Below are 27685 nucleotides of genomic sequence, written 5' to 3'. Positions count from 1 at the left end.
TTTAAACTTCTGTTATGTCACCTCTTGCTCGCCTTATTTTTCTAAACTAAAAAGGCCTAAATGCTGCAATTGTTCCTGATAGGGGAGCCATCCTATCTCTTTGATCATTTTGCTTTCGCTTTTCTGAACTTTTCCCAATTCCGATGGATATTGTATCCATTATGTGTTCCATTTTGTGGATTTCTTTTATTTTTTGCAGTCATCTTTCATATTCTATCCCACCCTTTCTTGGAAGACTTTAACGAGGTACATGTGGCTTTTCCTAAAAAAAATCCCCCAAACAAACAAAAAAACCGTTCAGGCAGATTGGGCTGTGAGACAGTGACTGCCCAACATTATCCAGTGAGATTCATGCCTGAGCATATTGAACCCTTGTTTTCCCCTTCAAAGTCTACTGTATCCTGTATTTCTTTATTTTTATTTGAGCCCCTCTAATACTCTGGAATGCAAATATTGAGAATGCTGACTTCATGATATTTTTTTTTTTAGCATGAGCAAACTTATCTCATAAATGTTTGCTTCACGTTGAAGGTTTTCAATAAATAAGTTTTTGAGTCTGCTTTATCTCCTGGAAAAACCTATCCTTTAAAAATCTCTTACCATTTTACGCTGCAAATCTTTGGCTGTCAGTAGTTACCGTACTTTTCGCCCTATAGGACGCACCGGCCCATAGGACGCACCTAGATTTTTTTTGGGGGGGGAATAAAGGGGAAAAATTATTTTCCCCTCCCCCAGGCGCGGGGCCCCCAGAACAGGACCCAGAGCGATGCCGAAGCTGCATGCAGCTTTGGCATGGCTCTGGGAGCTTGCGGGGCTGGAGGAGGCTTTTCCCCCCTGCCAGCCTTCTTACCAAGTCGGGGGACAGCGGGAAAGGCGCGCTGCAGCTCCCCGCTGTCCCCCGAGCTTGTGGGTCTGGCGGTGCGGCTCTCCTGAAGCCTGGAGAGCAAGAGGGGTCGGTGCACACGGACCCCTCTCGCTCTCCAGGCTTCAGTGAAAGCCTGCATTCGCCCCATAGGACGCACCCACATTTCCCCTTCATTTTTGGAGGGGAAAAAGTGTGTCCTATAGGGCAAAAAGTACGGTAATAGTCAGCATCATACAGCCATTTCCCTTCCCCGGGGAAATGGAGTTGCGGGCTGGTCATGAGCCCGTCCTGTGCGTGGGGGTGGGGTGGTACTGGCCCCCACGTCATAGGAAGTCCCTGGCCGCGTCACTCCTTGGGCCGACCAATCCAGTCGGCCGGGGGGCGTTGCTTAAACCATTTAAGCTGCGGCGGGAACTCGCCCCTTTTGGTTCCCGCTGGCACACTTCTCCCACCCTCCCTATAGTTAGGCTCTTAATCCTTTGACCTTGCTATGGACCTCGGTTGGTCGCCTGTTGGAGGGGCCTGATAGGATTTTTTTCCCACTTGGCAAATTGGCACCAGCCACTTGGTTTTTTTGCCCTACCTCGTAGCAAATCATCACAACTTTGTAAGGCTTGGTGGTTAGGCATTGGAGTATTTGGTTGGAGGGGAGGGGAGGTAGTGGCCATCACCTACCCCTCCTAATTCAAGGGTATTCCGCCAGCAACCTAAGGCCCATGGTCCACAAGCGGCCCATGGGGGTTGTTTAACCGGCCCATGGGCCCCCGCCCGCCCGCTCAGAGACCCCCGCCGCCCGCCCGCTCGGTTCCCATGTGCCATGCTAAACAGGCGCGGAACAGAGCAGGGACCGCCTTCCATGACGCTGGCTGGCTTCCCATTGGCTGCAGGAAGCTCTTGCAACCAATGGGAAGCTGCGCACGCCTCCTCTGTGCCAGAAGGAACTAGCATTTGCTCACGTGCGCACTCCAGTCCACTGGCCCAAGCCACAAAAACTTCGCTGCCCCCTGTGTTAAAAGAATCCGGGGTGCGTGGCCCCATCCGAAGCCCAGGCAGGGGCTAGGGCCATGGCACGACCCCTGTCGGTGACCCCGGGGGAGATCCTAGTTGATGTGCATCAACAGGGCTCCCCCTACTGGTGGTTAACCCTTCAGAGACTTCCTGCAGGCAGGCAGGAGTCAGATATAGTCAGTTTGGTTCCAGTGCCCATGCCAATACCACTCATATTCTGTAACCAATAAAGTTGTGGCCGGTTTTAGCCCATTAACCTAAAATACTGGTGTCTAGTGTCTTTATTCCAACAATGGGTCAGGGGTGGGGCCTTGCCACGCAACTTGCCATACCCAGACAATATGGCGAATTATATTGCTCTAGTAATTAATCAAAACTTTGCATGCTAGTCATTCACTCAGGAGAATATGGGGGGAATCCTGTTTTAATATATGACCACAGCAAAGAGACTTCCGTGGGAATAAAGATCAATTTATTGTTTATTAGTATTGGAGGTAAATTTGTTATATCTGGAAGACTACTGTTGAGCTTTATTGATAATAGGTGATTTGACCTTCATTAATTAAACAACTGGAAAAGTTTGTTTTTCTTGCCAAAAATAGGAACATAATTCATGTTTCTGAATTGGATTGTGCCAGATAATGGAGTCTCCAACCTTCTGAGTAGCTCTGTTTGTCTGTTTTTCCTACTTTTTTTTTTTTTACTTTTCTTGAAATGAAATCAAGCTGAATGGGAAAATGACCAGAGTTGGAGAAGTAGGGGAATCTTTCTTTTTGATGGATGGGTCTCACTCTTAATCACAGATAATTATGTTCTCAGTGTACTCCATTTTAGGAGGAGGGATGTTGAATTAAATAAATGAGTTCTGCATTTGGATCATCATTCTCTTCTGAGTTTTGACTGTAAGAGCAGGGCATAAGCAGCTATACTACTTGAACGGCTTGTCCACCCCACCCACCATTATTTGTCCTAACAGAAATAAAATTTATAATGTGCTCTTTTAAAAAAAACCAAAAAGGAGTGTACTTCTAGGGAAGAGTGGAAACAGCAAGAAAAAACCCCAAACTTTTCCAGTCTTTTAAATAATGAAGGTCAAATCACCTAGTGGAATAACCTCTGGACCTATTTGTCTGAACTTTAGTAGGTTCCTTCCCCAGTGGAACTCTGTTTTCAAACTGATTGTCTAAAAGAAACCTAGAAGAGGGAACAGGTTTTCTATTTTCCTAACCAAAAATGGTGACGTCTGCCCTTGTGAGAGAACTACTGCCTCTACCTTTCTTTTTTTTATATAAATTTTTTTATTGGTTTTACAAAATTTTTAAAACAATACAAACATGTAAAAAGACATACAAACACGTATAGTTTCGTGACCTTTTTTCCCCATAAACCTTGTTTCTCAGACTCCCCCATACCTCCCCTTTCTGCATCCCAATGTCCAAAATTTTTCAGCAACTTCTAAATATTTCTGTCAAGCCTCTCTCCTCTTAATCTTTCCTTCAGTCTAATCTTATATCGCTGTAACCCTTTCTTTCTCAAAACCTCGACATTCTAGCATTCATCAAGTCTGTAATAGTCCTTAAGATAGATTTTAAATTTCTTCCATTCTTCCTCTGCCGTCTCCTTCCCCTGATCGCGGATTCTGCCGGTCATCTCAGCCAGTGTCATATAGTCCATCACTTTCATCTGCCATTCTTCCAGAGTGGGTAGGTCTTGTGTCTTCCAATACTTTGCGATGAGTATTCTTGCTGCTGTCGTAGCATACATAAAGAAAATTCTATCCTTCTTTGACACCAATTGGCCGACAATGCCCAAGAGAAAGGCCTCTGGTTTCTACCTTTCTGGAATCTAGCAGGCTTTGTTTCTTCAGGCCGTGCTTACAATTTATATCCAATTCTCGAAGAATTTTTCCTTCCTTTCTTTTAATTTTGTTAAGGTCCCCTGCATGAAAGCCCCATATGCCTTATTTCCTGTGGAATTCAGTTTAAAATGCTAATTATATCTGATGTTCTCCCGTTATCAAGAACTCAGGAAAATCTTACTTTACCTATTTCTCTGTCTATAAAATATATACTTCGTACAACATTTTGTACTGCAGGGTTTGAAACATTTTGGTAATGCAATCCATGGCATTATTTTATCTCTTGTTTCTGTTTACATGTCTTTACACAAGCTTCTGGTATTCCCAGCAAAAATCAAATCAAATCATTATTTGTCCCTCAATACTGTTCTTCACCACCTGCTTTCTGAAGCATCCATTGAATGAATAAGCTCGTCCCCCACAATCAGTCATCAAAACAGCAGACTAGCTTTCATTGCCTGTGTCATACTAAAATTAGACCACAGCACTTAGAATTGCTTATGATTTGCTCTTAAGTCTCAGTAGTACTAATTTGATTTTGTTATTTGTACCAGATCCTTTGATATACCGTATTTTTCCATCTATAAGATGCCCCCATGTATAAGAAACTCCCTATTTTTGGAGACTCAGATTTAAGGAAATTGGGGGAGATGTATCCATATATAAGACGCCCCCTAATTTTGACATTATTTTTTAGGGGAAAAACCTAGTCTCATACACAGAAAAATACGGTAATTGGAATCCTATGGCACAAAATACTGAACACATATATTGTCCCACAAGGCTTCGTAGTAGTTTCCCATATAAATAGGTTTTCCAGTGTTGCATTTTAAATAAATCGTCATTATTATTTATTTATTTCGCATGAATGATTCAAAACATTCCGTATTTGAGGGTATCGGAGATTGATTATGACAGTTTTCAAATCTTCTTTCCATCAGGGAATCATTTCATGTTGATGTTCCTGTCATGGAGCCCTTCTGCGTTGCGGAGAACTGTGGGATACACTCAGATTCCACACAAAATTCGGGTCATAATGTTTATTACATCTCAGTCACCTACAATGGGGATGGCAGTGAAGGGTAACGAATGCTCTCCTAAAATGTTTCCTGCTTACCCCATTCACTCCCCAAGCGTTCAGTCACCTAACTGTGCGAAATATATTTCTGAAACCTAGTCCACCTCTTTTCGATCTCATCATCTTGTTTTCCAGTGTTATCTACAAGATGTATCCCCAAATCCCTCCAACAGATTGTGCATTGTTAATTGACAATATTGCTTTTAATACCAGGAACCAGTGCTATTTTTCTAGTTGACGGGAGCAGGATAGGTTGGTAGCTTCCTGGCCTGTTGGCCGGACGAACCATAGTTTTGTGAGAGGTAGGGCTGGGTGATGTCAGGTTTTCAACATCACGATGTATCACCAGCCAAATATTGCAACCCGGCGATACATCACGATGGTGAAAGAGAGGAACAATCCCTGGCATCTTGCAGAAAGGGCTGGGAAAGATTCCTGGCTGAAACCCTGGAGAGCTATTTCCTGTCAGTCAGTCGAGGCAATGCTAAGCTTGATGGACAGGTGGGCTGACTCTGAGGCAGTTTCTGTTGCTGCAAATTCTATTCAGAATATGTTGTCCTCTTGGCGTTTTTTCACTTCCATCAAGCAGATGTGAATAACACATTGGTTTCCCATTGCTGCACTTTCTTTTGCTTTTTGGAAAGCAAAAGGTTGTCCAGTTACGTCCTAAAATTTAAGTTCTGTTATTTAAGTCCGATTGCAGGTTATTCATGGCTTTTATATAGTTAGAAACAATGTGACTGCATGTAAGAATATGATTTATTAGGGGAGTGATTTGATGCTCTCTGTCCTCCTTTCTTCTTATCCTATCTGTACTTGGAATATATTTTATCTAACATTCAGTGGTACATAGCTACAGATGCTTTGGCTGTCAACTAGCAATCACTCCAGAGAATTATGTCTGGATGCAGTTCATACTTTCTGTTTTTAAATTGTTGTGGCTGTACGTGGCTCAGTTTTAGGTACTGCCAAGCAGTGACTGAATAATCTTTGTGGCTCTGTATATTATTTTATCATGCATTAGCAAACTGGTCAGGGGCTAGTTATAGTGCAGTCCTATATATGACTGGCCAGAAGTATGCACCACTCAATTAAATGAGACTTACTTCCAGGGAAGTCTGTGTAGTAAGCTTAACTAGCTTTTCTTGAAGATTCAACTGACAGCTAATGGTGATGGTAGGAATATATTGTACTGTGATCAATGCATCTAGTACACTTATGAGAGATTCTGGAGGTAGAAAATGTATCCATTGTCGTCTTCTACTACTTGATTGCCTTCCGTCAGTCGTACATGATTCTAGTAAAGCCTGTTAAAATATTAAATACTGCTTACTTTGTTTAAAAAAAACATTTTAATGGGTTCTTTAGAGCAATTCTGTTTTAATTACTGTTTTAATTAAACAGTACTGAACTGGGGGGAGATGGGAGGCTTTAAATAGAAATTAAATTAGAGTAACCAAAACAAATGTGTAAATTATTACTCTCTCCACTCATTGGTCTAAGGAAATCTTAACTGGGAGGTTTTCCTGATTTTACACAAGTGCTGTATAGTACAAATCGCAAATAATGTCCCCAAAGTTGCATTCTGTAAAATTTGCAGAGTTTTGGATCCAGCCATATGTATCTTTTGTAGAAGATTGCCTGTTCAGTTTATAAATCTTGGCATGTGCATGGATCCATTCCCAATCTTTGTCTAGTTCCTGGAAAAATTGGTATTAGCCTTAAGCCAAACTGAAGCATTGGATTACACAGATTTTCATATTTTCTGTTTATAGTTTTATGGATAGATGGTACATAACAATCTGTCTTACAGGTGTAGACAAGCCCTCTGTCTTCACTTTAATGTTTATATGAATCATTTTAGGAAGAATGCCTCTGTAATGGAGTTGAACAAATATTTCTGCTCCATAAGGACCTTTGTTAAGTCCCGAGTAATATCTATTTGCAACCTGTAGTTTTATATAAAAGCTTTGTTGAGATGCTTAAAGCATTCTTTAGATGTTCTTCAGAAGTTTGAGTGGGAACTTAGTGGGCATGGGATATTAACAAGTAATAGAGATTGCAAGAATATCCGGAGGAGGGAATATTTGAAGTGGAAAATGACATGTTATGTATGACTCTTGTTTGATGAGTCCAGGCTGTGCATACTCATTTTAGTTTTGTGTTATTTGATTATCTCAGCCTGTTGTTCTCTTCCTTGTTCCATTGCCCTGTCTTCCTTTTCCTTCCCATGTTTCCAAAAAGCATGTATATCTACTTTCTCAACTACCAGCTTCTCAGCTCCATTTCTTCCCTTATTATTTCCAGAATTTAATATCTGTTAGCCATCAAACAGGCATTACTTATAGCAGTGATTTATAGGGGAGCGGGTGGCGCTGTGGTCTAAACCTCTGAGCCTCTTGGGCTTGCTGATCAGAGGGTCAGCAGTTCGAATCCCTGTAACGGGGTGAGCTCCTGTTGCTCTGCCCCAGCTCCTGCCAATGTAGCATTTCGAAAGCACGCCAGTGCAAGTAGATAAATGTGGCAGGAAGGTACATGGCGTTTCTGTGCACTCTGACTTCTGTCATGGTGTTCTGTTGTGCCAGAAGCAGTTTAGTCATGCTGGCCACATGACCCAGAAAGCTGTCTGTAGACAAACGCTGGCTCCCTCGGCCTGAAAAGCGAGATGAGTGCCGCACCCCCATAGTTGTCTTTGACTGGACTTAACCTTCCAGGGGTCCTTTACCTTTACCTTTTTACCGTATAGTCTCTAAGGATTTTCAGTTATGAGGCAGGGTGGTGGAGAGGACTCAGCGACTGATAACGTCCGGTGACAAAAGGGGCTACAAGGGAGAAGGTCTTCTGGGCTGCTTGTATCTGAAACACTGTCCGCAGAGAAGCTTGTCTGCCACCTACATCAGTGTCTTGCTAGCAGCCAGGCAAGGATTTTAGTATTGTCTCAGTCCTTTTCACTTGCGAGGTGCTTTTGCCTCTTGTATGTATTAAACGATATGTTGCGGGTGGCATTCTTTTTATGTTGGGTTTGGATCCTGTTTTTTCAGCTGCTTTTGTGTTTTTAATCTTGTTTTATATTCAGTGTATTCATATGTTGCCTAGAGAATGCTGTTTATGAAGTCACTAATAAATATAAACAAAATATGCCTCAACCCGCTTTATACTGAGTCAACCCATAGCTCCATCTAGCCCAGTACTTTCTGCTCAGACAGGCAATGGCTCTTCAAGGTCTTAAGAAGAGGATTATATCAGCCCCACTACACCAGCTACCTTAGGTGCGCAAAGCATGTTCTCCACACTGGGCATTGCAGACCTAGTCCCGAATCCTTGGTGCTGCAGCAGGTAAGGATATAGCAGGTGTACCTGTCTCCTGACCTCTTTCTGCCTCCACCAATGAGTGGCTTCCTCGCTGCAGCCATGGAAAAGGGAAAAAATCAAATGTTACCACTGCCAGCAGTAGCCAGAATAGGGCCTTGAATTATGATCTGCTGGATCCTAATTAATTTCAATTCCCAGAGAAGAACCTGGAGCTCCCATAGAGAAAGGAAGGAAGAAAGACTATATCCTACCTTGCACCTTGGTTGGATGCAGTAGTTGATCTACTAGTCTACTCTACAGTAGTTATGGGAAACTGAATCTTTGAAATTCAACAAGAGAAACATGTGACTCAGTCGATCACAATAGATTTCCACAAAGCATTCAGGAGTACCTTATTTTTTAAAAAATAAGATACTTGTATTTTTTAGTATCAGAACTGCTCTGTAATCATAAAGAATATGCACTTTATATGGAGCATGTCACAGTAAGAGTGATTGGGCTCTTGTTGGTCCATAGTGCCAAAGATCCCACACAAATCAAGTAGCTTTTGAGGTGGGGGGGGAGAGAGAGAGAGAGAGAGAGAGAGAGAGACATACAATGTCTGGCACTGTGAGAAATGATAGCTCCATGAACTTTGAAGCCCCAGCTGGCCAGAAGCGGCAATGTTTATTTTTCCTTTACCCAAACTGCAACCTGCACCCAGAAGGAAGGAAGGAATTGGGGAGTTGCAAGTAAGAGCTACTTCCCCAGGGCTCTGTCAAGCCACCTTATTGATTTAACCCATGATTCAATGTGTCATCACCTGAGAGCAGAAGTAAATTGTGATGCACCAGTTCAAACACAGGCTTCAAAAACCTGAATCTTCTAAGTAAGCTAAGCTGTAAAGTGTGAAGCTCTTACAGTTCCAATCAGCCCATTATTTGTGGAAAATTCCACAGTGGATAACAGATTGGAATAAGTTCAGTAATTGGTGACTTTTATCTTATTTTAAGCCACTTGCATAATATTGGAATCGTAGCATTAGTGGTTTAGTTTGATTTTCCTTTTAGGCTAGTGGTAGCCTTGACTAGGTGGCAATTTAGGCAGTCTCCATAGCCATCCTAGGGGAAATAATATGCACCCTTTTTCCTGTCACGAAAGCTCCTGCAGGGGCAGTTTGCAAGGTAGAGAGATGTGTCAAAAGCACACTAGCGGGATGAAGCCCACGGCATTGTTTAAGTAAATAAAAAAGACCAAAAACTGGGCAATATTTGGGATGTTGGTTTTGTAGCCCATTATTAGTGGGCATCAGCCAAAAGGTGTCATCATCATCAACAACAACAACATAAAATCACAATATAAAAACACATTATAGAAGAGCATTGGGTGTCCTTCCTCTCTCATATCTTCAACAGACACTATACACTTTCTGAAGCAAAGGTGTTCTTGAGGTAGGGAAGGGCACAGTACTGCACTTTGTGTACAAATCCCAAACTGCCGGGAACCCTTAGCAACAATAGCAACCCCCCAAATGAATGAACACTCTCATCCGGAAATACGCAGAATTTTGGCAACCTGTCGCTAGTAAAATCTCAGAATAATGCAGTTATCTATTAGAAGCGGTACTGCTCATGGAAATGTAAGCTTGTGCACAATGGATTGTATCCAATGGTCCTTTTTGCGTGGTAAGTTCCCGACCCCCCCCCCCGGTAGAAATAATGACACAACTATTAAGGTTAATGGGCTAAAAAATGCCACAACTTTATTGGTTACAGGTGATGAACGGTATTGGCTTAGGCATTGGACCTAACCGACTGTATCTGACTCCAGCCCGTCTGCTTGAAGTCCGGAAAGGGTTAACCTCCAGTAGGGGGAGTCCTGCTGATGCACATCAACTAGGAGCTACCCTGGGGTCACTGATAGGGGGCGTGCCTTAGGCCCTAACCTCTCTAGGCTTCGGACAGGGCCATGTCCCCCAGAATCCTTTAGCGGACTACCCTTCAATATGCGGGGCAGGTGATGGCGCTACTTCCCCTCCTTCCATCTACAAAACTATCCCAATGCCTAACCACCAATACCCAGAAAGTTCTGACGATTTGCTATGAGGTAGGCGAAAACCAAGTGGCTGGTGCCAATCTGCCAAGTGGAAAAATTCCTACCAGGCCCCTCAATGGCGACCAACCAAGGTCCATAGCAAGGTCAGAGAAAGCAAACCATAGAGGATGGGAGGGTGGGAAAACAGGAGCAGTTGGCGGGCAAAGAGGGAGATTCCCGGCTGTGTCCTGCCTTTAAGGAACAGGCCACACACCCCGAGCAACCCAATTGGGTGGCCAGGGGGTGACGCATCCGGGAATCCCCAATCGTGCAGCGGCTGGCCTCCCACCCCCTGGGCACGTGGAGGGGCCGTGAAGCCCGCAACCCCACATCCTCCTTAAGGAGGAAGTGGCTTAGCAGAAAGCTTTTCCACTCAGCCCACATGTGGTCCTCCAAGCCTTTCTGTCTGATCCTCTCGACTCTCCTCTGGCCACCTTTCCTTCCCACCTTTCCTCCCCTCACTAGCCCTGGTTTGTACCCCTCTGAAGTGTTTTTGCCTGTGCCCCTCGATTGCCCAGATGGAGGATAGAGTGGGGCACATTGTGTGTGTGTGTGTGTGTGTGTGTGTGTGTGTGTGTGTGCAGAAACTAACATACTGCACTCGCATCCATTGATCTCTCCTGTCACTTTTGCCCTTGGCGCTGCTCTCCCCTGGCCAGAAGGGAATGCCACCCTTCGGCTTTAAACAGATCCCCACTTGTGTCATATCCCATTCTGTTCTGGAATAGCTTTACGGGAGGCGCGGATGGCTGCAGTTGGGGGAATTGTAAAAAATTGGATGCCCTTTTGCCCCACACAGGCAGAAGTGTTTCCTACCGCTAGTTCAAAACTGAAATTTAATACAATTCATTGCTAGTAGATTATTTTTCAGTGTCATCTTTTTGCTTTTCACTTAACTCCCCCACCCCTCCACTGCAGTCTTCAAAAGTGTCACTGTGTAGAATTTGAGGCTATGACTGTGGTAAGTAGAAGGACAAAGTGGCAAGTTGTGGGGGGGTTTTTTGGGGAGGGATAGTTGCCAACTCAGAAAACTGTTTTTTGCTGCACAACCTGCTATGTGGCTGTTGGTTTTATCTCCTCTGGCTAAGCCTGTTATGTAACTACCTTTTTGAAATGTTGCTTTAAAATGTGTATAGATCATTAAGCAGCAACTCTGCTGTTGGGTTTAAAAAGCTGTTTAGTGTTAGCACATCAAGAAATTTGTAATTTTAATTACCAAAATACCTTTCCCCTAAGAGACCTAAAGTCTTGTCCCTTTCCCAGACTGTAGATTATGAATGCTGCTAACTCTAGAGTTTGCTACATCTTGCTTTAGCCCAGGCTTCCTCAACCTCGGCCCTCCAGATGTTTTTGGCCTACAACTCCCATGATCCCTAGCTAGCAGGACCAGTGCTCAGGGATGATGGGAATTGTAGTCTCAAAACATCTGGAGGGCCAAGGTTGAGGAAGCCTGCTTTAGCCTATAATATTCATGCATGTAAAAAGGAATGTAATGTAAATGTGAAAATGCTGTTTTCAGCAATGTAAGACATTACTTGCAGATTAGTATGATAGCATGTGAGTGTTCCTTCTGACTTTTCTCTTGCAATCTAAGGGTTAGATCTGGTATCTGATTCAGATGCTTGACAGAAGGGTTGGAGAGTGAGGTCGGGCAGCTATCCATCTTTGCTTCTCCCTTCCCCATTCCCCATGTCTTGTTGAGAGCATTATGATACTAATAGGTTGCAATGCACTGATTCTTTGGTGCCCGCTGGAATCTTCTATGTAGAAGTAAGCAATTCTATTATAGGGGAGGATCTCAGGCGAGTCTTTTCCATGAGGCCAACCTGTGTCACAGGAGAGTGAATGGGACCCTCAGTTCCGGAGGTGTTTTTACTCTGAGTTTTGTTTTAATTTTTGTTTTCTTTTTCAATCTTTGGTTTTGTACTTTCATATAAATTTAGATTTCAGGTTTCTTTTCTTTTGCAGAGAATCAGAAGAGTCACTGGGTAATAAAGAATTGCACTTGGATGCATGCTACAGAATAAAATTGGATGAGTAAACATCCTGGGCCCATAATGTTCTGATACAGCATTTAACCCTCTTGCAACATAAGAAGGCTCCTCCTCAAAAATTTAACAAGGAACGTGAAAGCTTTTTCCAGCCTACAAGCAACTACTAAGATATCCATAAAAAGAGAGTTGACATTGATTCCTTACACACAACAAGTGCCAAAACCAAATGTAAATTGGTTGCAAAAGATTTAGGCCAAGTTTTTGGTGCCGATGTCTAGCCAAGTAAGAGAGAATACCATACTTTCTTATAAGTATCAAAATATTACAGTCTCAAAAGAGAGATGATTAAGTTATGGATTTACTCCTAAACAAAGATGTGCTGGATAGAACCCGGTCCATTACATGGGCTATCGTGCACTTGTCCATGTGACATCTGGGCCCTTAGGCTGTCTGAGTTGCTTCTTATTAATAGAGACTGCATCTTTTTGTCACAGTGCCTGGAAAACTGTCTCCAGATTCCCATTGGCAGGCGAACTCTGCAAGCATCTGTAAGGCCCATTCTAATTTCTGCCTGTGTTCTGATGCTTCTATCTGTTGACCTGGGAAGCATTGCTGTGGAGCCAAAAAACCTCTGTGACACTTCAATGCATCATTGCTGCATGTTTTCATAGTGTGATGTTGTGCGTTCAGGAATTTCCAGTGCTGAATGACTGATTCCCTGGCTATTACCATTGATGGCGATACATAATTTACTTTCCTTTTTCCTAGGAAAAAACTAGGGCTAAAGAGCTTTTTGTATCAGAATGGAGAAATCAAAGGTGGCCTAGGTCAGGGGTAGGCAACCTAAGGCCTGTGGGCCGGATGCGGCCCAATTACCTTCTCAACCTGGCCCGCAGACTGCCCAGGAATCAGTGTGTTTTTACATGAGTAGAATGTGTCCTTTTATTTAAAATGCATCTCTGGGTTATTTGTGGGGCATAGGAACTCGTCTCTCCCTCCCCCCCCCCCATTATAGTCTGGCCCACAACATGGTCTGAGAGACGGTGATCTGGCCCACGGCTGAAAAAGGTTGCTGACCCCTGGCCTAGCTAGGTGAATACCATTGACCCAAAAATGAACTGTTTCCAAGTAAGTTTGCCGTAAACAAACTGACTGCAGGGCAAGTCAACGTCCTTATTATTATCAGCAGCCAACTTTTATACTAGAAATTGCCTTGGTAACTTTCGAGTGGCTTCCATATACAATTTCTGTTAAACAAATTACAGTGAAATAAAATAATGCTGTTTTAAAAAGTATCGCAATACAACAAAATCCCTAAAAATTCTGTTATCAGTTTAAGAAGCTCCCCCTAGGCATCCGGATCTTTCTCTTTTTTTTCACCCAGTGTTTCCTTCCAGCTAAAGCAGGCAGACCTGTTCTATGGGTCACAAAAAGGCGAAGATCTTCTGATGAAAAACTAATGATGCCTTGGTCAGAATAGGTTGTTAATTTAGACTGAATATTTCCCAATACTTTTTTTTTTCTTGGCCCGTCATACAAGGGACATTTCAATACATACTGAATTGAACCTACCTGGTTCAAATTACAAATACAGATCTGTTATATGTATGAGTTACTCGTGTGTAAGCTGGTGCCTTTCTCGGTTAATTTGCCTTGTTAAACCTTTCTGACTGCACAGCCCCTTCTCATCGTGGCTGCCTCAGTCACTGGCAGAATCCGTCAGTGGGCGTTTCTTGAACCTCTTCCAACATAAAAGTTGTTTGACACCCAGTCTCCTCCTCCTCTCGCTGCGCGGGAATCTTCTGCGCAGGGAAGGCGTGGGTAGCGGAGGACCTGGGCTCTCCTCACTGATGTCCAGTGAAGAGTCCTGAAGCCCTCTCTCCAATTCCCCCGTCTGCCCTCCTTTATCCCTGGTGTTGCGCTGAATGGCTTCCCCCTCTACTGAGCTGTTTCTCCCCCTGCTGCTGGGTCCTTTGCCAGCATCATCTGGGAGCCTCCCCCTCGCCCCTCCCTCCGATGTCAGTTCCCTGACAAGATCTGTTGGGAAACAGGAACTCATTTTTATCCACCATCCAACACAGAGGAAGATGTAATCTCTAAGTATAGTTAAGTTTCTGCAGGGGAACCTTCCTAATTAAACACACCTGGCAATTGTTCTGGGAGTCTGGGGATCATGCTGACAGGCACTTAGCTTATAGGTTAAAAAACCGCCCCAAAACCCTGAAAATATAAATGGACTGTTTAAGCAGTTTTATTCAGACCCATACAAAGGGGACAATATCTTAAAAGAAGGGACAACAATGGATTTTCTTCCAAGGAAATTCTCCTTGTCAGTCTGAACTATCTCATCTGTCTGAAGCGCAGCGCAGTTTCTTTTGAGATCTTCCTTAACACATCTAAAAATAGAACAGAGAATAAAGCTAATAGGGCTGGGGAAAACCTTGGTCCTGGTGGCTATTGTACAGAATGTAAAAAGAAGAAGAAGAAGAAGAAGTCTTGTCCCTATTGCTGGGAGATTTGACAATTTCTGAGAGCCCAAGAGAATGAATGAGGCATGTATCTCAGCTCTGGAAACCATATGGGGGTGCAAGTTAGAGTTGAATTATCTCCTCTGTTTAGGTGTTAAGCAATTCCATGTAGCATTTTTTTTTAAAGGATATGAACCACTATCATGCTGCACCCTGCTTGAGTAGGACTTAGGTGTGGATTGTCAATGGTACCTCCACAGGTACCATTGCTGGGTTCATAGAAGGCTTTTAATAGATTCTGTTGGGAGTTCCTTCACAGATACCATCTACAGTTTTGGCTTACCAGCAGAGTGAATCCTCCCAGGTACACTTACTTTATAAATCACCCTCCAATCATGGCTGGGGGTTCCACACCTTCCCCAGTCAATTATGGATGGTATTTGGCAGTGTTGCTGGTATTCATCTGCATCACCAGGCAACCCTCCAAATACATGACCAGAAAAATTTGGCAATCCATTTTTTAAAATTGCCCTTATATGTTGCTGATGCCCTCTTTTTTTTCAGGAAACTTCCCCTAAATTACTGCTAGATAACTTGGAGCTTTCAGGCCGCAAAGGCCACTGGAATAAATCTCAGGCAGTGTCTTATTGGATGTGTTCCTTTAGGAATGAGTTTAGATTAGATGTCCCTTTCATTAGAAGGCTGGTTGTTTTAAACATTCCTGAAAATGTTTCAAGGTCAGTTAAACTGAAGCTGGATACTTTTATTTGTGCATACCAAAACAGAATTAAACAAAAGGGGGAATCTTATTACTCAGCTTGCAGCACAATGTGAATGTTCTACAACAAATGTGATGCCATGCCTTATTTATGTTTTAAGAGAACTGCTTCTTTTCAACCGCCAGTCCTACTTCTTGAGGATTGGCGAGGTGTTTTGGAAATTTTGAGGGGCAGCTAACGAGAGGCCACACTCAACCTTTAGAAGTTACCTGTTGAACAGGATATTTTTCCTTGATCATTTTTCTGGCCTACCTAGACACATACATGATGGTCCAGGTTGGACATTAGAAGATGAGTAGTCTAAAAGGTCCGTATAGTTAAAGCTATGGTTTTCCCAATAGTGATGTATGGAAGTGAGAGGTGGACCATAAAGAAGGCTGATCGCAGAAGAACTGATGCTTTTGAATTATGGTGCTGGAGGAGACTCTTGAGAGTCCCATGGACTGCAAGAAGATCAAACCTATCCATTCTGAAGGAAATCAGCCCTGAGTGCTCACTGGAAGGACAGATCCTGAAGCTGAGGCTCCAATACTTTGGCCACCTCATGAGAAGAGAAGACTCCCTGGAAAAGACCCTGATGTTGGGAAAGATGGAGGGCAGAAGGAGAAGGGGACGACAGAGGACAAGATGGTTGGACAGTGTTCTTGAAGCTACCAGTATGAGTTTGACCAAACTGCGGGAGGCAGTGGAAGACAGGAGTGCCTGGCGTGCTCTGGTTCATGGGGTCACGAAGAGTCGGACACGACTAAACGACTAAACAACAACAACAGTCTAAAAGGGCTCCTGGTCTAGGCAGACCTGGAGATGCAACCTCTGACACTCTTAAAGGGTGGCTGCTGCTGGGACAAGCACACTTACAGCATCCTGAAAGCTGTACCTTCACAGTAGTGTTCACTAGGCAATACTGGAAATCCCTAATTCTGCAATTCATCTTTCTCCTGAATTCCCACCTGATTTGAACCTCAAGGAGTGTGGGATTCCAAAGTTGGGAAGAAACCATCAAGGCTGAGGCTCTATGGGCTTGTCCGTATTGTTCACATTTTGCTTCAATCTCTAGCCCAGAACATCCTGTTCGACAGTGGAATTTGCTGCCAAGGAGTGTGGTGGAGTCTCCTTCTTTGGAGGTCTTTAAGCAGAGGCTTGACAACCATATGTCAGGAGTGCTCTGATGGTGTTTCCTGCTTGGCAGGGGGTTGGACTCGATGGCCCTTGTGGTCTCTTCCAACTCTATGATTCTATGATTCTATGATTCTATTTGTTCAGTGTAGTGCACCATAGGCCCTTCCTGTTTTAAAGACAGAACACCTTCGACAACCAAGGAGGAGAGGAGTGACATGCCAAGGCCACAGGATGAGTTGGTGGGAAGGGAGAGCTGGTATTAGAATGCCCTTGTTTCCAGTGAAATGTTCAGTCGTGGAAACCAGAACAACTATTTCAAAAGCATTAGCTGCTTTTATTGATGATGCTTTCCTGTTCTGTGAGTATCATAAAAAGTATTTTATGATGAAGCGGCTTGACGACCTAATTTATAAATAATAAATCATTAACTTGCTAGCTATAATTCAAATTCTCCATATAATTAGATGCCTGTATAAATGAAAGCTATTATGCATGTCAAGCTGGTCATCATAATATCGCGCATGTGCATTTGACTCTCAACATGCAATACAGTGGTACCTCTGGTTATGAACACTTCAGGTTACGAGCTCCGCTAACCTGGAAGTAGCTGCTCCTGGTTGCGAACTTTGCCCCAAGATGCGAATGGAAATCACATACAGCGGGAAGCCCCATTAGCAAAGGATAAGAATGGTTTCAGCTTAAGAACGGACCTCCGGAATGAATTAAGTTCGTAACCAGAGGGACACAGCGTAGAGCAGAGCCCAGTCATAGACCCCCTGGATCCAAAGCTGGTCCATCTCCCTGATGTGGGCCTCTCTTTTGTGCCAGCCTGGAGTTCAAACAGCAAAAGAACGTCTTCTTGCCTAGCTGGTGTGAGCATCAGGATGGTGGCAGCTCAGTGTCTCTGTTCTGCCATGCTTAACCCTGGCACCATTTTAAACAAGTTGGCCTGTTTGGCACTTCAAACCATATGAATATAAGACGTGTGACAATTTGGTTTTGTCAGGGAGAGATGAGAAGTTGATTTCCTTGTGCTTATGAAACAAGGAATTCGTGCCGACAAGTTTTGTCGGAGCGCAACCTCCGTCCCCAAAGTGCAAAAGAAATGTCAGTTGTCACAGTTTTAAGCCCGCATCCATGATTTCAGTGAAAACCAGCATTCACAGTGCAAGCCCAACAGAATGCAAGATGTGCAGTGTGGAATCTAGTATGGGATACTTCGTCATTGTTTTTAGTCATTTATTTTATTTTTCCCATCTTCAGTTCATTGGAAGATTTTGAAGTGGAACCCTAAATAAACTGCACTGGGGGGAAAATAAACAGACCAGGAAGTTGTTAATGTTTGGTGTTGTATTCTCTTTTTATACGTGTTGGAAACTGCCCAGAGTGGCTGGGGCAACCCAGCCCGATGGGTGGGAGATAAATAATAAAACGATGATGATGTCCAACATGCAGGCTTCACACAGGCATCTGGGTGGCTGCTTTGAGAACAGAATGGGCCCTTGGCCTGATCCAGCAAGCTTTTTTTATGTTCCTATTAGGTCTTCAGAAAGGAAGACAGAAATCTTAGATCTTTGCTTTCTTGCTTTGCCGAGGAGTGTCTGGCAGAGGTTGCATGACCCAGGGGATGGGGCAGTTATTTATGTGGTTTTGTGCCTCTCATGAGGCAGAAGCCAGGGCTGGAGGAAGGGAGTAGTATGGGCAGGAGGAGATGGGGTGGGGGGCAGGACGTGGGGCAGGAGCCGAGACTGGAGGAAGGGCAGGACTTGTCAGAAGTGGAGAAGAAGGAGGAGGCAGTGCCCGAGAAGAGTTGGGGCAGAATCCCCTCTGTCCCGTTCCCCCATTGTCCCCCAGAATCAGGAGGGGCTTGAAGAGACAGGCACAGTGGCAACTGTGTCATAGCTGTCAACTTTTCCCTTTTCTTGCGAGGAATCCTATTTGGAATAAGGGAATTTCCCTTAAAGGGAAACATTGACAGCTATGACTTCTGTGTAGGAGAAGTTGCAGGTTGCTTGTTCAGGCTATCATCAGAAGAAGGTATTTAAGTTTGGATGGAAGCTTGGTTATACTGTTGCGCCAACAACCCAGCTCGGATCGCAAGCCTGGTGAGGGGCTCCCGGCTACTTAGTGGCCCAAAGTGTGTGTGCGTATTCTGTGCACCTTAGGAGCTCCCGTAAGCATGTGCTTTGTCAATAAACCACCTTTGCCGCATCAAGCAGTTGGTCCCTTACCTTTCCCACCCCGACCTGGCCACAGTGATCCATGCGACGGTCACCTCCAGGCTTGACTACTGTAATTCGCTCTACGCGGGGCTGCCCTTGAAGCTGTCCCAGAAACTCCAGCGGGTGCAGAATGCTGCAGTGATGCTCCTCACAGGGTCTCTGCCATGGGCACCCAGTGCGTTTCCAGCTGCACTGGCTCCCAGTGGAGTACAGAGTCAGATTTAAGGTGCTGGTTTTGACCTTTAAAGCCCTTCACGGCCTAGGACCCTCGTACCTACGGGACCACCTCTCCTAGTATGCCCCATGTAGGATCTTAAGGTCCATAAATAGCAACACCCTAGAGGTCCCGGGCCCTAAGGAAGTTAGATTAGCTTCAACCAGAGCCCAGGGCCTTTTCAACACTGGCTCCAGCCTGGTGGAACGCTCTGTCTCGTGAGACCAGGGCCCTGCAGGATCTAATTTCTTTCTGCAGGGCCTGTAAGACAGAGTTGTTCTGGCTGGCTTTGGCTTGGAATCACTTTGATTCCATCCCCCTCTTTCTTTTTTCCTTTCTCCTTCTGTGATGAGGCTGCATTTTAATGTTTTAATGTTTTATTGTTGTATTTTAATCTTGTTTTTTAAGTTGTATTTCAATCAACTTATTTTTATTATTGGTTGTTAGCCGCCCTGAGCCCGGTCTTAGCTGGGGAGGGCGGGGTATAAATAAAATTATTATCATTAATAATAATAATAATAATAATAATAAAGAATTAAATTATCAGCCATTTCTCCTCCTGGGGCTGGATGTATTCAGGACACATATGCACACACATTGTACTTCCTTTAATACTGAAAATATATGGTGATTGGTGTCTACCCCACCCCCAGTAGAAGGCATTGATTGGGAGGCAGATTATGGTTTTGTTGTGGTTGTAGAGGCACACTATCTATTTGCAGAAGGTGACACAAATTTTGAAGTTTATTCCGTCTGGTGAAGTACACAGTTTTAATATTCGGGGAAGGCACAGATGGAGTGACTAATATATTTTTAATGGCATATTATGGTGTGAAGAATATTATCTGCAGTATGAAGAAATGTAGCTGTAACATGTTTCTGCAGAGAGGTGCTACTCACTGTCTTCAGTGTAAAGGCTATTTACTCTATCTTCTATGATGCACTTCAGTGCCTTCAGAGCAACAGGCAATATTCAGTTATCGTCCATTTAAGCAGTGTTGAGCAAGAGGAAATTATTTTCACGCTCCAAATGCTGGATCATAATATTTCCATCTAGAATCAAAGTGGAGAATTGGGTATGGAATTTCTCACGGTGTGTTATATTAAACTGTGGAAAGAGGTTAAGAAGGAGTTGGAGATATGGGGGAGAATGAATCTCTCTCTGTTAGGCAGAATTTCAGGTAGAATATGCTGTTTTTATTCCAATCAATCCTAGTTGTAAATAATTTAAGCTGCTTCAGAGGATGGGAAAAATATCTCTACATTCATCTGGCAGGTGAAAAAGCCAATAATTAAATAGATACAAAAGAAAGAGGAGGCTTTGCCTTGCCACATTTGCAATTGTATTATGGGGCAACTTGTTTCTGTCGGTTAAAAGAATGGATTGTATTGGGCAATGCGGACATTTTAGACTTAGAAAGGTCATGATTTAAAATTTGGCTGGCATGCATGTCTTTGGTACTGGAAGGCTAAAACCCATAAGAGTTTTATGAACCATGTTCTTAGGAATAATCTGTATAGAGTCTGGGAGAAATATAAAAATCTGCTGGAAAGAAAAACACCTTTGTGGCTATCTCCCATTGAAGCAATTACAATTAAGAGAGTTAATATGGATAGACATTGGGAACTGCTGGATTTTAGGGGGGGGGGAACCAGACTGAAATCAATGGAAAACTTAAGGAGTCTAAAATGTATTATTTTTTATTAGGATGGGAAACAAAAGACGAGCTTGTTAATGCTTCAGTAACACATTGGGCAATAGATATAGGACATAATATGGATTGTGGGAGGAACTTTGGAAACGCGACCTGAAATTTACTGCATGTTATTCATTGAAAAAGAACTATTTGAAAATGATTTATAGATGGTATTTAACTCTGAGTAGGTTGGCTAAGATTTATAAAACAGAATCAGATACGTGTTGGAAGTGTAAAGAAGTAGATGGAGGTAAAGGTATATTGGGAAATGATTTATTATGAATTGAAAAAAATGTTTAAAACTACTTTAAACAAAACACCAGGGTCTTTTTTTTTTTTTAGGAATAACCCAGACTGAAATTCCTAGGTGTCAGAAAAGGTTATTTATGTATGCAACAACCGTGGCCCGTGTTCTGTTACCCCCAGAGGGAAGTGAGTGAGGTCCCAACTAAAGAGGCTTGGCAACTTAAGTTGACAGAATATGCACAACTTGCAGATTTAACACCCAGAATAAGAGAGCAAGAAGAACATGTATTTAAAGAGTGGAAAACATTTATTGAATATATGGAAAATAACTGTATACAGCTGAAAGCACTGGCAGCACTAAGATAAATTCAACAGATTAAATAATTTTTGATAGATGTAAAAGTGGAAAACTGATTTGAATGGTTACAGTAAAATATGCAGGAAAGTATGATATGTAAAATGAACCATGAAGGAGAAGAAGGGAGGTCACTGGATATCTTAACGTTTGTAAAATGTTTATTTTGAAATGTAAAATTGGAAACTTTATACAAATTATTATTTAATTTTTTCCCCCTCAAGGTACAACTCTGAATCTTTTTGCATTTATGGCCATTTATTTTTCTGGACAAAAGCAAGCCCTGATGCAACAAAACAAATTAAATCTTGTGGGACCTTAGTGGACGAGGCTGTGCTGTTTTTACGAGACCTTTTAAAACATGAATATGGAATTGTTTATTGAAGGAAACTTTTTTTTAAAAAAATGGCTCTAACAAAGAAACTTGGAATGTACAAGGTGCTAGTAACATTTACGATGATTCAGCCAAAGATAAGGATGTTGCTGTTTTTCATCCTAGAACATTGATTGCAGTTGTGTGACAGTTTAATGTGTGTAAGATAAGGTGGTTTTTCAGTGGGATTTGCGCATGCATTACAACAGCTGCAAGACTGCAGGTCAAGTCAACATGCATCATGATTTGCACCTGCCAGGACGCTTCTGATTCATATTGCTGCATGGACATTTAAATTAAAATTGTTTTCATTTCCCATATACTGGGGCGAGGAACCTTTTCCATCCACTTTGAATTTGTGTAGGGTTTACTCCTTAGCCTTTCTTCTCTTGAAGATGCCCAGCAAGGCCAGGCATAGGCAAACTCGGCCCTCCAGATGTTTTGGGACTACAATTCCCATCATCCCTGACCACTGGTCCTGTTAGCTTGGGATAAAATAGCGGTCAATTGCAAAGGTGATTCGGACGTTTAAGGTGGCACATTCTACCTGAGAACCCCTTGCTATTCTATCATATGCAACAAATAATTTTTAGGAGAGTGATCGTGGTTTATTGTGTCTGCAGTGCCTGATGTTTTTATGGTTATTGTTGCTTTATTTTTTGCTCCCTTTGTGAATGATGCCATGACCTTTGGCTAGTGCAGTAAAGTTTATGATGATGATGTTAGCTAGGGATCATGGGACTTGTAGTCCCAAAACATCTGGAGGGCCGAGTTTGCCTATGCCTGCACAAGGCAATGGATAAACTAGCGTGGCTGGTTAAAACATCGCTTCTGTGAATGGATCCAGCCCACTTTTACTGTACTACCGTTGGAACACTTACTTACAGTTCCTTTTCTTAGTGAAAAGCTGATAAATAAGTGCGCAATTTTTGCCGTTGGGATATTCACATACTGATGAGTGGCTTTTCTTCAATGCATCAATAGGATTATAGCATCTAGATCAAGGGAAATAATAGTGCCACTGTATTCTGCTCTGGTCAGACCTCATCTGGAGTACTGTGTCCAGTTCTGGGCACCACAGTTCAAGAAGGACACTGACAAACTGGAACGTGTCCAGAGGAGGGCAACCAAAATGGTCAAAGGCCTGGAAACGATGCCTTATGAGGAACGGCTAAGGGAGCTGGGCATGTTTAGCCTGGAGAAGAGGAGGTTAAGGGGTGATATGATAGCCATGTTTAAATATATAAAAGGATGTCACATAGAGGAGGGAGAAAGGTTGTTTTCTGCTGCTCCAGAGAAGCGGACACGGAGCAATGGATCCAAACTACAAGAAAGAAGATTCCACCTAAACATTAGGAAGAACTTCCTGACAGTAAGAGCTGTTTGACAGTGGAATTTGCTGCCAAGGAGTGTGGTGGAGTCTCCTACTTTGGAGGTCTTTAAGCAGAGGCTTGACAACCATATGTCAGGAGTGCTCTGATGGTGTTTCCTGCTTGGCAGGGGGTTGGACTCGATGGCCCTTGTGGTCTCTTCCAACTCTATGATTCTATTATTCTATGATTCTTCCATTCCTTGCAGAATAAACTCTGGCAATGCATACTGATGTCAGGTTCTATGCAGGAAAATGCAGCGGGAAACAATACATAGCAGATTTAATGTTTCTCATTATCGTTGCTGTTTGAATTTTCTAATAACATGTAAAAATGCTGTTGCTTTTATAGATTACCTTTCCCAAGGAGTGGATCTCTCTGGAATAGAAGTAATTGAAAACGAACTGCTTTTTATGGCAAGAGCTCGACTGGAGGTCGAAAACCAGGCTAAGCGGTTGCTGGAGCAAGGAATAGAGACTCAGGTAAAAATACTTTTTGCTTTCTTTCAGAGGCAGATGAATAAAAGTTTGCTCTTTGAGTATGGTGAAATGGAACTCATTGAACAGGGGTTCACCAGTTCAGTTTGCTTGCATTAGGTTGACTATATTGAATCATAACATGGGAACTGATTATTATGCTTTCAGACTGGAAACTGTGTGCCTATTGCTGCCCCTTTGCTTCTAAGAGAATGACTGACAAGGGCTGGAGCACAGAGGCTTTTCTTAGTGCTGGTCTGATCTTTGGCATGTTGAGGGCTAGGAATGTTCTGTCTTTTCTCCACACTGGTCTTAAATCCACAGCAATGTTGGTTACTTGTTGATTGGGGCACACATGCTTGAGTCCAACCACCCTCCTGGTCTCCCTCCTCGTAGAAGATTAATGTTTTAGAAAGAACCCTTTTAGAAAGACCATCTGTTGCCTATTCAGAGTGCTGGTTTTGACCACAAAGCCTTCAACAGCTCAGGACCGCAGTATTTCAAGGACCGCCTCTTTCCATATGAACCGATCCGGACCAGGCAACCAACACCAGAGACCTTTCTTTGTGTGTCTTCTTCATGAGAGGTCCGGAGGGTGGCAGCACAAGAATAGGCCCCCCCTCTTTTTTGCAGTGGCTCCCTGCTTGCGGAATGCTCTCCCCAAAGAGGCTTCATTACATATCTTTAGGCAGCAGGCAAAAACATTTCTCTTCTCCCAGGCCATAGGCTAATTAAACCATCTTATGACCTTCTAAGAGGGACGCGGGTGGCGCTGTGGGTTAAACCACAGAGCCTAGGACTTGCTGATCAGAAGGTCAGCGGTTCGAATCCCCGCGATGGGGTGAGCTCCCGTTGCTTGGTCCCTGCTCCTGGCAACCTAGCAGTTCAAAAGCACGTCAAAGTGCAAGTAGATAAATAGGTACTGCTCCGGCGGGAAGGTAAACGGTGTTTCCATGCGCTGCTCTGGTTCGCCAGAAGCGGCTTAGTCATGCTGGCCACATGACCTGGAAGCTGTACGCCGGCTCCCTCGGCCAATAAAGCGAGATGAGCACCGCAACCCCAGAGTCGGTCACGACTGGACCTAATGGTCAGGGGTCCCTTTACCTTTACCTTTTATGGCCTTCTAAACTTTGTGTGGGGTTGTTGTTTTTGTTTATTACTATGGCATTTTTGTTTGTTTTTGTTGGTTACTATGGCATTTTTGTATTTTTATATTGTAAACCACCCTATGGTACGAGGATGAAGGGCGGTATAGAAATCAACAACAACAGACTCTTCCCCGTTGACTGCCTTGCCATGTGCTGCTGCTTTTATCATGGTGCTCATATAAATTCACAAGAGAACAGATTAGAACAGAAAACTTTTTCTGAGATTTATGTTTTGCTGCTTACTTAATTATGCTTACATGTCAGAAAATGTCCTCTCACCCCTTGCTTTGCCTAACATCTTCCGCGATGAAGAGTTGTGGAGAGCTCAAAGGTTTTTCACATTTTTTGTAACGTTGGTCAGACTTGGTTTTGTTTTTGAATTAAAGCTTGAAATGAAAGCTATTGAGTACAATACTTGCAAACGGCTTTTAAAGATCCCAGACAAGGCCTCCAGATGTTCTTCTATCAAATTTGTTTAATCTGCGAATGATTTCTTTATTTTTCAATAATTTTCTCTTAGCGTGTGATTTTTGCAACTTATAAGGGATAATGATATTTGTATTTAAAAATAATAATAAAAAACATTTTAATAGAACTTTCTAGCTATATAAGACATGCGTTGACTGTGGCTGATGGGACTTGTAGTTCAAAACATCTGAAGCCTACCAGGCTGGTAAGCGTGTATATAAAAACAGCGTAGGACAGAAAGGAGATTGATAAAATACACCAGTAACATTTGCATTCAAGGCTTAGGTTCTGGCTAATCAAATTGATGCTATATTTTTATCCTACCTTTTATTAACCTTGCAGACGTGAAATATTTTCACCTTAAAACTTCTGAAACGCGCTGTGTTTCATGGCCCGCTCATTATTCTACAATCCCGGCAAGGGGTTGTACCACAAAATGTGTGTTAAACTTGCCCTCACATCATTAGCGATCAATATAATTGGACTCAAGCCCAGTTCAGACATATAAGGGCTGAGGTGAGCCAGAATAGCACTTGGCCTATTATCAATAAAGCACTTTTCTGTCTTTGCAACATTATGGCTATTATACTCCATTCCCTTTGCTGTACAATAGAAGACTCTTAATTTGGGCCCACTGCTAAGCAGCTTATTGTCCTCCCAGAGAGAATGGGACACTTAATAAAGTCTAAAAAGACTTGGACTAAAATAGGTAGCAGTGCTGAATAGAGACTCAATGTGGCACTCATTAACATCCATCATTGCCACTTTCTTTATTTAAAAGATGGAGGGCTCAGAGCATTACACCTTTTAAACACCTGGTTAAGTGCCACTTAACTCCGTGACACCATCAGAAAGTTTGGCGATGGTTTGCTTGTTAAGCAGCGCTGTCTGAAACTTACTGTTATTTGCCTAACAATTCTCAGTGGGATCCTTTTAATCAAATAGCTGTCTCAGCTTAGCACCAGTAGCTAGACAAATTATTTAGATAGGGCCTATCTGGCAAGAATTTATGAAGCCAGTTGTTTGAACCTGCTGGAAAGGGTGCTTGTTGCATTTTAGTCTTCCAAGCAAAGGACCGCGTTCTGCGTGACATTTTTCTTCCAGAGATTCTTCTGCGCAAGAACAAGCACCGCACCGCCCCCACGGAAAAAGCCCCATGTAAAAAAACACTGTGCTGTAAGTTTTCATATGATAGGCAGCCTCTTATGTGTAATTGTAGCTAACGAGCTCTTCATGTATGCATTGTAGTGTACATTATTAAAGGTAAAGGGACCCTTGACCATTAGATCAAGTCGTTACCGACTCTGGGGTTGCGGCGCTCATCTCGCTTTATTGGCCGAGGGAGCCGGTGTACAGCTTCCGGGTCGTGGCCAGCATGACTAACCAGAGCAGCACACGGAAACGCCGTTTACCTTCCCGCCAGAGCGGTACCTATTTATCTACTTGCACTTTGACGTGCTTTTGAACTGCTAGGTTGGCAGGAGCAGGGACCGAGCAACGGGAGCTCACCCCGTCGCAGGGATTCGAACCGCCGACCTTCTGATCGGCAAGTCCTAGGCTCTGTGGTTTAACCCACAGCGCCACCCGCGTCCCAGTGTACATTATTATTTGTTCACTAAATGACATGGCAGAGAAAGAGAGAAGAAAATGTGCTGCATTGGACTTTATTAGATTCTGAAATGACAAGGTTCAGCTACAGCTCTAACTAAGCATAGGGAGAAAAGTTTAAGTTTTAAGATTATTACTTTTAAAGTCATGTATACTGGCCTTCCTCAAATGTTTTCAGGGTGAAATAGGCAGAGCAACCCATTTTGTCCTCTGAACCCAATGAAAGAGGTGAAGCTGAGATTGTAAGTTTTATGGCTCAGCCGGCATTTGAACCCCAGTCTCCGTGATGAATATTGAGTTCTGCCCACTACACTAAACTGATTTTACTTAGAAATGGTATTCCCGCATTCCAGAAGAATGTTTTAAGTTTAGCCTCTAGGTACATGGTTCCTCTTTCATAAAACAACCAACAGCAACTGTGGGATAGTTATTCGTGCCTTGCAATTATTCTAAATGGCATTTTGAACCTTCCTATGTCAAGGGGGGAAAGAACTGTGCAAACTTCCATTCATGAAACAGTGCTGCAGTTGTGGACAAGCTCCAGTTGCTGTCTCCTTGCTTCTGGTGTCAAAAAAGAGAATAATCTGAGGAGCAGACCTGCTCATTCCTTTCCATCAAATCAGAATCTGTATCCCTGTGGGGGGTACTGTGTATATGGCAGCAAGCATTGCACATTGCAGTGCAAATGAGCTGGACTGCACACACAAACACGGATAAACAGCTTTTGGGGAGTGTATGAACCATGTCCAGAAAGTTAAGCATTCTACACATAGCTTAAGTTGTATCCCAAAACATATGTGTAACCTGATCCTAGCCATATCTATTTGTAAAGCAATCTCATTGGTTTCAATTAGAATTCCTAGCAAGAAAGTATACTTTGGTCTCTGTCCGTACTCTTTGACAGAGGGATTTAATTGTGTTATTCATAGGACCTGATTAGATGTAAAATTTTGT

General features: G+C 43.1%; 1 protein-coding gene across 4 annotated transcripts in view; it reads left to right on the top strand.

Annotated features, from left to right (window-relative positions):
* The window catches only part of COG5 (component of oligomeric golgi complex 5), a 165730-nt gene that overhangs the window by 48537 nt on the left and 89508 nt on the right, over window positions 1–27685 (top strand). For all 4 annotated transcript variants that reach the window (XM_082239602.1, XM_082239603.1, XM_082239604.1 and 1 more), the window contains exon 7: window positions 23383–23513. In XM_082239602.1, the coding sequence (XP_082095728.1) occupies window positions 23383–23513 (131 nt within the window). The remainder of the gene's footprint in view (window positions 1–23382; window positions 23514–27685) is intronic.

The sequence above is a fragment of the Podarcis vaucheri genome, assembly GCF_965113315.1.
Source record: "Podarcis vaucheri genome assembly, chromosome: 10".
Taxonomy (NCBI): domain Eukaryota; kingdom Metazoa; phylum Chordata; class Lepidosauria; order Squamata; family Lacertidae; genus Podarcis; species Podarcis vaucheri.
Note: the sequence above shows the minus strand (reverse complement) of the source record. Positions and strands in the feature narration are given on the sequence as shown.